General features: G+C 43.5%; 1 protein-coding gene across 2 annotated transcripts in view; it reads left to right on the forward strand.

The window, feature by feature from the left end:
- PLPP3 (phospholipid phosphatase 3) overlaps positions 1-12,680 on the forward strand; it is a 69,049-nt gene that overhangs the window by 39,130 nt on the left and 17,239 nt on the right. For both annotated transcript variants that reach the window (XM_039486779.1, XM_039486780.1), the window contains exons 3-4: positions 6,020-6,300; positions 7,223-7,280. In XM_039486779.1, coding sequence (XP_039342713.1) covers positions 6,020-6,300; positions 7,223-7,280 — 339 coding nt within the window. The remainder of the gene's footprint in view (positions 1-6,019; positions 6,301-7,222; positions 7,281-12,680) is intronic.

Genomic DNA, 12,680 nt, shown 5'->3' on the forward strand with positions numbered 1-12,680 from the left:
GCCATAAAATAAAATGAAAAAAAAAATCTCATTTTCACATTACTGCCTGACATACCGTCATGTCGGCTCCATGCAGAATCTGCTTCTGATCAGTAGTGAGCCAGTGGCAAATATGAGTTGGAACTGAAATTGGAAACATAATCAACTGACTATTTAATCCATCAAGTTTCTAACATGAAATGGCAGGTCAATTAAAAAGAAAAAAAGTTTCCCTGAAAGAAATGGATGTTTTCTATGTAGGTTTCACTTCACTCACAACAAAAGTAAATTGGTAAGGAAAATACAAAAGCTCAGTTATTTGTTGCTGAGTGATACAAATGGCTAACAAGTGATTTAAGAAACAGATTTCTTGCTATGGCAGAATATGTGGAAAATTCAAGTCACGCTGACCTCTTTTTCAGATGTAACCCAGATACCAGAATTTTTGTAGCATAATATGAAGTCCTTCCAAATCCACAAAGCCCCAATATCTCTCCTTTCGTTTGAAATGTTTGCTCTTCAAAGACATGACTGTAGGTAGGGGCAATTTAGGACAATAAATAAAACAAAACCATTTCACATTCCCAACTCCCAGCTTTAAATACTGGCACCGGCAGAATCTTTTGGCCAGAGTGAAAGGTCCGGGTTGTGTTTTCTGTGTCTTGAAGACTGCCAGAGTCAACTTTAGAGGTGAATACTTCTGCTTCTGTGAGGACATAGAGGGATATGCATTTGTGTTCAGTGCCCACATATCTACTGACTTGGAGACAAAGACTGCTCTTGGCATTGAGATACTAATTGCCCCTAAGATTTTTGCTCTCAGCCCTCTACTAAATGCTCATAGACCCATAGACTTTAAGATCAGAAGGGACCATCATGATCATCTAGTCCAGGGGTTCTCAAACTGTGGGTTGTGACCCCAAAGTGAGTTGCAACCCCATTTTAAATGGGTCACCAAGGCTGGTGTTGGCCCTGGGCTCCCGCAACTCTGAAGCCCCACTGCCCAGCGCTAAGGTTTCATGCCCCCACCCAGGGCAGAAGCCCTTGGGCTTCAGCTTTGTCCCTCCCGCCCCCCATGCCTGGGGTGGTGGGACTTGGGTGGGCTTGGTCTTTGGTTCCCCCTCCTGAGGTCGTGTCGTAATTTTTGTTTTCAGAAGGGGGTCATGGTGCAATGATGTTTGAGAACCGCTGCTCTAGTTTGATCTCCTGCACATGGCAGGCCACTAAACCTCATCTACTCACTCCTGTAATACTCCTGTGCTTTTACTTGTGGAAAATATTTGACCCTCATGGAGACTGAAGGCCTCTTTTTATCCATAGATGAGGTTTGGCATAAGCTATGATAATACAAGATTCTCCACACTGACCAGCCAGCAAGCATTAAAAGCCAGTTGTGGAGGGACTCCCTGTATCAAGGAGAGAATTATTCATGTCCCTTCAGTTCTTGGCCTCTCTGTTCCTAATGTTAACAAGTGAGGGGCAATTGCTCACTAGGACTGAAATTCAACCTGTGTGGAGGACAGCACAAGGCTTATGCATCACTGATGTCCTCAAAGAGGGCCGTCTGTGGTGCACAAGCTTTATGGTGGTTTTCTGCACAGGGATGAATTAAACCCTCTGATCTTGAGTGAGGCCACAAACCTATTTCACATAGGCCACCGAACAGGTGATAACAACTGGCGATCACTTCCAGCTAGGCTTGGATTTAAAGCCATTTTGGGAAGAGGGATACCTCAGTGGTTTGAGCATTGGCCTGCTACACCCAGGGTTATAAATTCAATCTTTGAGGGGGCCACTTAGAGATCTGGGGCAAAAAAATCAATACTTAATCCTGCTAGTGAAGGCAGGGAGCTGGACTTGATGACCCTTCAGGGTCCCTTCCATCTCTATGAGATAGGTATATCTTATTTTATTATTATTATTACACCATGCCCTAGAGGCAAAAGGTTTTTTATTCCATTTCCTGAGCCTCCTTATGGCTAATACTGTTGTTCGTACCCAACTCCATGTACTATCAGATCTTGACAGCTTTGGAAAAAAACCAACAAGTTTTCTAGATCAGCTAATTTATAAGAATACAAATGTGGATAGTCAGATACTTTATATTTCAATGTTAAGTGCTCCCATTTGGCAAGCCACAGAAAAACAATACCTTGGAGACAAAACTGCTTAGAAAGACCCTGAAAGTGTAATTACTGGGGCAACTGGATAATTGATGATAATTGTATATAAAACTTACACTTGATCAGAAAGATTGTAAAAGATACTAGAGAGAAAAGTTTGATATTTGTATCTTATAGTGACTATGTTAAATGTTTCCAGCAATTCACACTGGGAAATTCTCTATATACCACATGCAAATTATTTGCTGGAGACACAAGTCAGAAAAGGAGATTAATACCTTTAAGACTTGTTTGTTCAGGATGAAGTTTCAGTTTGTGCACATCTGTGCTGAATTAGTTTTCTAAGTCCCTCTTTATCAGGGAGAGCGTTGCCAAAAAAACAACTTCGCCCTATTTTAGCTTTTCATTAACGTTCAGCCATGATTTTAACTAAAATAGGGAGGGGTCATGACTACCCAGCAGTGTGTTAGCGGGAGACTGAAGTCTCCAATTTACAATCTGCTACATCTGTGCAATTACCAAGACCACCAGCAGTGAGAAAAAATATTAATCCCTAGACTTTGTTGGTCCCTGTTTAAAATGGTCACATGTCTAAGCTTTAAGGGGATCCATTTGTGAACTCTGAGAATAATGGTACATCCTGTGGTGTCAAGTATCATCCTTAATTCAATTTATTTTCCCTCTGCAGTTCTAAGCCTTATAAGATGCAGGCACCTCTTCCCTGCATGACTATATGCACCCAGCCATCAAAGAAAGTTGCAGTAAGCAGTTGGGGTGAGGTATCCTTCTGCAGTGTAGTTGCAGACTGGACACCTTCACTTTGAGAGTGGCAAAATCCACAGGCCATTTCTTTGGGTATGTCGACACTATGAGTGGCACAGCTGCAGCTATGCCACTGTAGTGCCATAGTATAGACACTTCCTAAATTGATGGAAGAGCTTTTTCTGTCAGTGTAGGTAACCCAGCTCCCTAAGTGGTGGTAGCTACCCAGTGGTTAACTACTGCTAGGTCAATCTAAATTTTACGTGTAGACCAGTGCTTTGTGTGTAGTGGAAATAGATTCCCGAGTGCCCACAAAACCCACAGGAGATTCCTAAACCACTCATTTGCAGATAAATGAGCAAACACAGAGAGAAATTGAAATGACAGTGGCAGGGAGAAGAACTGCCTCCAAATGACAATTAGAAAGCATGAATGTCCTTTCCATGACACAAATGAACTGTGTTCTGCCACAGGAGAAATGTCCAGGCATTCTTTTTTGGTCCTCATGCAAATATACTTCCTGGCTCACAGCCTGCATTTGAAGATAGTCCAAAATCCAGATAAACCATCATCTGCAGAGCATTTGGATTCTCAGGAGATTACAAATGACTCTGGAACAGGTCAGCTGTAAGACCAGACAACCTCAGTCAAGCCCACAGGGAGCTCGATACTAATATTCTTTTGTAAAATGTGACTGTGGTTTGTAAACCCTTCATGGCAGGTCAATGGCCCTGATGTCTTTCTCCAAGAATTATGGAAGTATAAGGGCCTGCTTGCAGCATTTTGGGTTTTTTTTTACTTCCCTTTGATAAAGCCTGCATAGCTATTATTTCAGTTACTTTAGGTCAACCATTGTTTTTCAAGCCCTAGTACTCAGAGTTCAAACCATGATACAGTTTCATCTCTTAGTCTAATTGCAATACTTTTCCAGTTTATTAGTTTCCAAAAGTTGTGCCAAGTTTTTAAAAAGGTAGGCAGGGGAGAATTCTCTTCAGCATAGAGTTGGCTGGCTGCCATGCTGTGAAGAATATTGCGAGCTGTTTCAGAAAGGGATTAGCATGAAGGTATTTTTCCTGACAGTTAAATTTACATATCACAATGCTGCTGACTGGATTAGAAAGGGGAGTGAGGGAGAAAAAAAAACACCTCATTTTATTACTCAGGTATAAAAACATTGAAAGTAATGAATAAAATCCTAAAGCTGTAAATCTGGAGCTCAAAAACTAGGTGTGTAATGTGACAGAACAATTTAAGCCTTTGCCTCTTTTGGAGAGGTGAGACATTTGGACTTCATTTCATGGCCTGATTTTCATTAAATTGCCTTTTAAGAGTTAGGATTACAAGAAGCCAGGTCCTCAGGTTCATAACTATGATTTATGACAACATTGTCAAATCCACAACACTCCCCCCCTACATGGCACGAGAAATACATAATTTGCTGCTTAATAACTACAAGGACCATTGGAATTCCCAGGAAAGTCCTGTGTTTATGGAAGCTTTGTATGATTTAAATTGGGTCTGGCCACTGCAAATTTTGGGCCAGATTCTAAATACTTTGAGGATCTAAGAATCTGATTCTCTGTGTTCATTTTTTTTAAAGCTATGAAAAATAATTAAAAAAAAACCCCACCTCTGGAATGTTAGATTTTTTTTTCTATATGGAATTTAACATAGTAACCTTGTTCCTCAAGGAACCTTGATTCCTTTGTCTCTCTGATTAGGTTGTAGTTGAATTCTGATCTCAGTTACACTGGTATAAATCTGCGGGAGCTGGAGCATTTGAAGTCAATTCAGTTATTCCGGCTTTACACCAACGTACGTGAGAGCAGATTTTGATCCAATGACTAGCTCGGCCTTAGAATTTTTCCTTACGTTTAAAAAAAAATATTGGTCTTGATTTCTGGAAATTTAGGATGTGTCGGAGAAGAGAATTCCAAATGGTGAGATCCTGCAGGTGGCGGAACACTCTCCCATTTGACATGGTGGAAGCCTCATTACTTGAGATATTCAGAACAAGAAAAAGCAAAGCATTGTAAATTATACAAAATATAATTAGGGAACAATTTACACTAGGATGGAGAAGAACAGAACACCTAGCAGGTGTTTTTTGTCTTTGATATCTATGATTCCATGAACATCATCCGGTTACAAAGGTTTCTCTGGAACTTAAGGGATCTCTGGTTTGACCAAGTTCAGCTTCATCCATGTGTGAAGAAAATGAAATGGCTGGACATTTCTGAAAAGGAGTGTACTGATATACTGGTCTTTTATTTACCTTCCTGTTGTGGATGGGCTACCTGCTTTATGCATCAACAACATAGTGAAAACACAGCAAAAAGGTGAAAATTCTGTAATCCACTGCGGTTTTGTTATATTAAGAACAGTGGCATTCCTAGGGCTCTTTCTCTCTCTCTTGCTCAGCTGAATGACTCAAGCCAAGTGAGCACTTCTTAGGAAGCATTTGCCTTTTGGAATCATTTGCTGTTGATTTGCACTGTGTCTCTTGCTACGTCCATGAAGCAAGTGTCCAGTCGCTGATATGGTGATGCCAAAAATTTTTAGGTGTGACTGACGGCTTTTGTTGACACAGGAATATGGGATAGCTAGAATCTACAAAAAAAAAAAGAGGTTAGATCAGTTTCTTCATGTCTCTGGGTATGTCACTGTTACCTACAGAGGGGGGAAAGAGAGAGATTGGTAAGTGCCATTTTACAGTGCTCCCTGCAATAAACAAAAACATGGTTTTTTAACCCCGTGTTGCATTCTGAGGTAGAATTGTGAGTCTGAGATATAATGGAACCTAATAGTTTTCAGATGGGCAAGTTGTTCTTGGAATTCCGTCAATATTTATTTAACATGAGTCTGCTTCTAAGACAGGATTTGCGGATAAATATGTATCATTCAGAAACATGCTCGCCTTCTGTCTGAAACAAAAATTCTCTCACTAAGAAGTGTTAATATGCACCTGGCCGTAAGCCTACAGTAATTAATGGGGCTCTGAAAGACTTGAATGCAGGACCCTGTAGTTTATTTCTTAACAAATGCTCATTTATTCTGAGATCTTATTATCTTGTGCGGTTGCACATTTACCTCATGTGACCTCTTAATGCAAAACGTGTTTTTTATTTATAGATTTTTTTAAATTCCTCCCTCAGATCATAACTGGGGAATTCTACCGGATTCACTACTTAAAGGAGAAGTCTCGGTCCTTCATCCAGAACCCATATGTGGCGGCTCTCTACAGACAAGTGGGCTGTTTTGCCTTTGGCTGTGCCATCAGCCAGTCCTTCACAGACATTGCCAAAGTGTCCGTCGGACGCTTGCGACCTCATTTCCTGGACGTTTGTAATCCAGACTTTTCAGTAATCGACTGCTCTAAAGGCTACATTCAAAACTACACCTGTAGGGGAAATGACAGCAGAGTCCAGGAAGCCAGGTGAGAGGCATTTCCTTGACAATATGGGGGGGGAACTGTTGTTTCTGCCTAAATGGTGTCCCACAAAATACTCCTCAGGTCCCTTCTGCCAGCAATGGATCATTTGGAAACTTCCTTCTCTGGAAAGACTGTCATTGAGCCACTACTATTGACTGGCAATTTCCCTAAGGAGTTACTGAACTCGGCTGAATAATACTTCTCCTTCCTTCTATTAACTCCCACACCATTGTTTTATGAATGCTTGCTCAATGTGGGAATTTACCATAAGAGCTGACATCACAGTTCAGTGGTTTGGATCTACACGGCAAAGCAGCCCTTCCTTTGTGTACAGCGTCAGGAACTCTTTTTCAAAGTCTTTTTTGTGTCGTGTTCATTGGATATTTAATTTTGATTTTTTAGGGGGTGGGCGGTTTTTACAAGTTATACTTAATGCACCTGGATTGGTGTTTACCTTCATTTCTATAGAAATTCCCAGATATTTGAGGCTAGTTTGTAAGTTAGCAGTCTGCTGAGTATATAACAGTTCATAGCCGTGCTGCCCCAAAAGCAGACCAGGAAGGGAACTGCAATCCCATGATTCTCCACCTATTAATCCAGAGAGGAAATAATTTGCTACTGGTCTTCTTGTCATGTCACCATGCTCAGCTGCATTGGCTGGAGTGTCAGGATGTGGGTGGAGCCAATGCTCGATACATACCCTGCTCATCCACTCACTCTCCACCCTGCTGGGTATGGAGGGAGCAGCAGCCCCAGAGAGGTTGCTTCCCCATCCACAATGCCAGGTAGCCCATACTGAAAAAATAAGGGTGTACCTTACATCTTTTAATTCCCTTGTTGTAAGAGGCAGGTCACAGTCCTGCCTCTTCATTATTCATAGGCAGGCTCGATCTAATATTTCAATGGCTGATTCTTTGTCTTGCAGGAAATCCTTCTTCTCTGGTCACGCCTCCTTCTCGCTCTATACCATGCTTTATTTGGTGGTGAGTACCCTTAATTTTTTGAGAGCCAAACCTGTTTCCACACTGCAGCATCCCCACATGGGACGCTCACCCCCACTTGTAGCAATCTGGCAGCTGATTACATTGCTCTGACTGCATCAGAAGACTGCAGGGGCTGAATAAACAACTGCCATTAAAAACTCAAAAATACTTGTACTTTTAGCATTGTTTGGTCTTGTGACTCCTGAAATTTCTGTCCGGTTACACAGACCTTGGCTGCACCAGGACTGTTACCAAGTCTCCAGATCAATCCTGCATTCCTTGCTCAAACTCTCACTGAAGTCAACAAGAGTTTGGGGTGAGCCAAACAAGAAAGCTGCATCGCCTAAGATCAATGCACAGGGGCTCTGTTTAGGGTTATATTGGGCAGCTTGCTCTGGTCTCTGCACTTGATGAATATATAAACCTAACTGGCTGCCCTTATAGCTTAAAGTCTGGTGTCCATGTCACATTTGGGGCCAAATCTGAAAGCAAAGCAGGTGAACTGGCCTCCCGACACAGTCTGATCCAAAACTGTGAGCTGGTCTGTTTTTCTTTGTCAATGAAAAATGGTTCTGCCCTTCCTCTACTCTGCCCTTGAATTGAGCAGTGTGCCAAGGTGCTTCCTGCCTGTAGTTGCTGAAGGCATGCTTGATAGCACTCATGAAACAACCCAGCACAGGTCAATTATGGGTGGAACTACAGTAAACTTTTTTGGAAAGGGGATTTGGACAGTGATTTGTGCAAAAAATAATTAGGAAAAAGGTTTTTGGATACTTTCAAAGATTTGCGGCCCCCATATCTCCTGTAACCTTAGCTTGGAAACCGAAGAAACAGCCCTGTACTTATGAAAACATTAAACATGAACTTTTATTTATCCACGAGCTGCACTTCTCCACCTCCTCTTTACTTTGCCATCTGAAAAGATAAATTACCACTGCTCTTTCCTGGTTTTTTTACCCCCCTCCCCCAGGCTGGAAGCAGTTTCTGTAATTTAATTACTGGGTTTTTAGACAGTTGTGGGGGTTCCATTCATTGATTTCCTCATTTTCTTTTTTCTTTTCTTGAAAGATTTCAAATGTATTCTGGAAACATTCACGCCATTTCCTCTCAGCGACGTTAAAACAACGTTGTCAGTGAATGGCTGGGGATATGTGATGTGAAAGGAATCGGACATTTCCCACCCCACCCAACCCCCCAAACAAAATTGGGTTGAATGTTGTGTTTGTGTGTGTAAGAGAAAGAGAGACTCAGGGTTGTGGCAACAGTTCTGCACGACAGGTTTCTGAATGACTGTTTTGTTTTACCCATCCACAAAAATCACTACTTCAGTTTTCCATAAAATAGTAACTCCCCCCGACCCCAGCATGCTGTCAGCGAGTGATCTCTATTTATATACCCTTAAGTGCAGCAGCTTTAATTAAAGTTAACAGGTTAAAAGTTCCTTTGCCGTGTCAGGAGAGGAGGGGAATCATTCATAGTGCCAAAGCCAACGCAGTGACATTTCACAGAAATCTAAGCCCTTAATGGCTGATTTGCAAAAACTTTCCAAACTGAGCTTGGAGCCATTGCTTGCCATGAGTATTAAATAAGGTTCTGCAAGCAGTCAAGTAGGTCATCGCTAAGAGGCTTTCAGGCTTGGCTTCAGGAAACTATGAGGACTGGCGGCTTTAATTAAACAGGTGGCTGGTTCTGTCAGAACAATAAGCGAGACTGGTGTTGTCTTTCTGTGTTTGATCCCATTGTTTGCTAGATTCTGCCACCACCCTTTCAAGGCCTCTGCTGATCCTGATACCACAAAGGAGTGGCTCGCACTCTTTAAATCATAAGGATTCTGTTCTGCTGCTTCCTTTATTAAAATAGATGGGGACAAATCTTGAAGTGCTGACTCAGGCAAATCCCCTCCACCCAGGGCCGGTGCAACCATTTAGGCGACCTAGGCGGTCACCTAGGGCACTAGGATTTGGGGGGCGCCATTTTCTTCGGCAGCGACCGCGGGGGCCGGATCTTCGGCTGCCCCAGTCGCCGCCGGCATTTAGGCGGAGGGAGCTGGGGTAGGGGAGGGCCGCCTGCAGCAAGTAAGGGGAGGGGGGCGGCACAGAGGGGAGGCTGCAAGCCTGGGAGGTGGGAGAAGTGAAGCAGCGACAGCGTGCTCGGGGTGGAGGCAGAGCAAGGGTGAGCTGGGGCGCAGGGGGGTGCCTCAGGGCGGAGGGGGGGTGGGGAGCTGCCACAAGGGGGGCGCCTCAGGGCGGAGGGGGGGAGCTGCCGTGGGGGCAGGGGGCGCCTCAGGGTGAGGGCACGGAGGGGGGCGCGCAAGGTGGAAGTTTCACCTAGGGCACAAAACATCCTTGCACTGGCCCTGCCTCCACCCCCTTCCCAAGATGTGCCGGGTGCCTTCAACAACAGTTAGAGATGCAGGTTAGCATCTCTCAGGATTTTTGCCCAACTGGCTTCAATGGAAGTTGACTAAAGACCTCCGAGTTTCTCTCTCCTATGTTAAAAGCACTGGGTGGGTTGTTTTATTCTCACAAACTTTGCCAGGTTTTTTCTGCAAGGGCAACAGTTACACAGCACGTTAGAAACAAAACGGCACACTGGCAGTTCAGATATGCAGGATGGGCCTGACCTATAAATGCTCTGTGCACTGGGTTCCCTGCAGAGGCCAGAGCCAGGTCTGGAGATGGCATCTTGCATGAGATGCTCCCATGGGATGTTAAGAACAATGCTTTTTTTGTCCTGCCATTTTTCACCACTTTGCCCCAGTGCCTGCCATATATTTTTCTCTGAGCTCCACAGTAGGCTACCACGTGGCTTTTAACGACTGCCCTGTATTTGGGGTAGCGCACAGCTGAATAGCTGCGGCCCATGAGCCTTCTGCTAGGCTCCTCCAGAGGGGAAGCATGCTCATCTGAATCTACTGAGAAGTGCATTGTGGGACAGGGCCTTGGTTGCAGCTGTTAGCAGGCAGCAGTGATATATCACAGAGCGAGAGAGAGATTGCGGCCATGGCACACACCAACAGTAATCAAGCCCTGATTTCTCTTCCCTGTCCCTGCCCTTCTCATCGTCCTCATATGGAAGCACTTCGGCTATCAGCGCTCTGCAGCGTCTGCCTCTCTCCCCCAACCCACTAGAGACTGTCAACAAAACATTGTGGAAACCGGCTTTTGACCGGTACAGCCTATGTTCTCCAAGACTGCGGTCTGGAAGGCACCGACCTCTGCTCCTTGGCTGGGATATAACAAACTGACCTGTGACACTGGATTGGTTCCATTTATCCCTCTGGATGGAGGATTACTGGCCCAAAATTCCCAGAGGTTTTTAAGGCTTGAAAGACTGAGCTAGGATTGGTAGCAGGCACAGTCAGGCTATCTGTTCAATTGTGCTCATAGAGCTGGGGCAAAAATTACACTAATGGGTTTGATGGAAATTGAAGAGGGGGGAAAAAAAGAAACAAACAGAGACATAGTTGTGTATAGTCTATGTCTGACATCAGCAAGCCAGTCCCTCTCCTTATCCAGTAGTGGCCTCCTCTTTGTCATTCCACACGTTCCTGCCACTCCGTGCGAGAGTCTTCTCCTTTGTGTTTTCTGCCACCAAAACCATAATGAAAATGTACCACCCCGGCACAAAATCCATTGTACTGAAAGCTGATAATGATAGAAAAACTAATGATATTATATTAGCAGGTGTTAAAAAACCCTCTCTCCTTCCCAGTTGATTGGGTGAGAGAAGCTTTGTAAAACTGGTTTGAAACACAGATAAATCACGGCAAAGCACTATTTTTGCATGCTTTTAACATGTCCGGGTGTCAGTAAGTTTGATGGATCCAGTCAAGGAATCATCTTGATATAAACAAATCGTTTGCTCTCCGATTCTTGAGAAGCTGCTCAGCAAAAGTTTGGCTGCTGCACTGCTGAGGGCTTGTATAATGAAGGGCTTGGCAGGGGCCCGTGGAACAGGGAACTGGCTGCATTTTTTCAGGCATCTCCTGCAGATTGGGGGTCATTAGTCACCAGGACCTTTTTTAAAGACATGCTTGGACAAATTTATGGGGGCTTAGTGAGCAATGCAGAACACTCATTCAGTGGTGAATCTCACCCTCAGCAAGTATCTCATTCTTAAATGATCAGCCCCAGGAAACCATCGAGATGTTGTGTTTGTGAGTGGGTGGGTATCTAAAATAATTCACCGATGTGCAAAATCCTATATAAAAATATCGTTCATGCAAACCTTCCTTTTCAACAGGTCTGTGCCATTCATTGGCCAGATCTTTGGCCATGAGAGCCTAGATGGAGACCTCAAACTCACTAGGAAATATGTACTTGTGTGGGGAAACACTACCAAAAACTGTCAGACAGCTTTAGAAAATGTGCACATTTTGTGGTGTCCAAATATGGGGTGGATTTAGCATTCCTGAAGGGTGCCTGACCGATATCCCCAGCCTGTCATTTATCCACAGAAATGATCTAGAGTAGAAATAGCAGTGCAAGATTCCCCCATAGTGCCCAACCCATGGGCTCCAACTTTGACTTGGAGAGTTTAGCCCTGGGGATGAGAAGATGGGACAGTCCTTGGCATCCCCTGGAGATGCTGTCACCTAGTGTAAATTGTAGTGGCTTTTTTTTTCTTTTTTTTTCCCAGTGAGAACATTTATCCACTAGGAACTGGACTGATAAAATATCCAAATGAGGCCAAGAGTTTTGTTACTATTTGCCCCCATTAGTGAAATAGGAATAAATACTATGTACCAGAGGGGATTCTATATTCCTAATCCTTATGGAAGTATCTCCAGGAAGACATTTAATACACACAAAAAGCACTTGGGGCTCAATTTGAAACACAGATTCAGGGCTACGTTTTGTGTCATTTTCTTGTCATCAAAAACATGCAATTAACGTCACTTGCTTTGTATAACAGTTTACAAAGGGAAATGACTCTCTGGTAATCCTGTTTGTACTAATTTTTCTTGCCCTGTTACCAGTTGGCTAAGTAGAACCATAATGTTTATTGTAATTTTTATAGTGGGATGGGTGAAGAGGAGTTATACAATTTGGTTTGGAAATGGCTGAGAAAGTTTAACTGGATTTGTGTGCACACTAAGGGCGTGTCTTTACTAGGGGAAAAACGGGAGGTGTTCTTCACTCAAGATAAAACCCTACTGAAGACAAGGTGGCTTGTAGTTTTCACAGGAGTTAGCAGGTCAAGTTAAAGACTCCAGGGAAGCTGGGGGTTTATCTCAACCCGCTAATGTGAAAACTACAAACTGCCTGATCTGCAATAGGATTTTACTTCCTGGTAGTTAACTTGGGTTAAGAACACCATTTTTTCTCCCCTGAGTGAAGACAAGGTGGAAGGTCAGATAAGGCCCATAAGGATGTTGAACTACGAGGATGCAGATGG

The sequence above is a fragment of the Mauremys reevesii genome, linkage group 8 (genome assembly GCF_016161935.1).
Source record: "Mauremys reevesii isolate NIE-2019 linkage group 8, ASM1616193v1, whole genome shotgun sequence".
NCBI lineage: Eukaryota > Metazoa > Chordata > Testudines > Geoemydidae > Mauremys > Mauremys reevesii.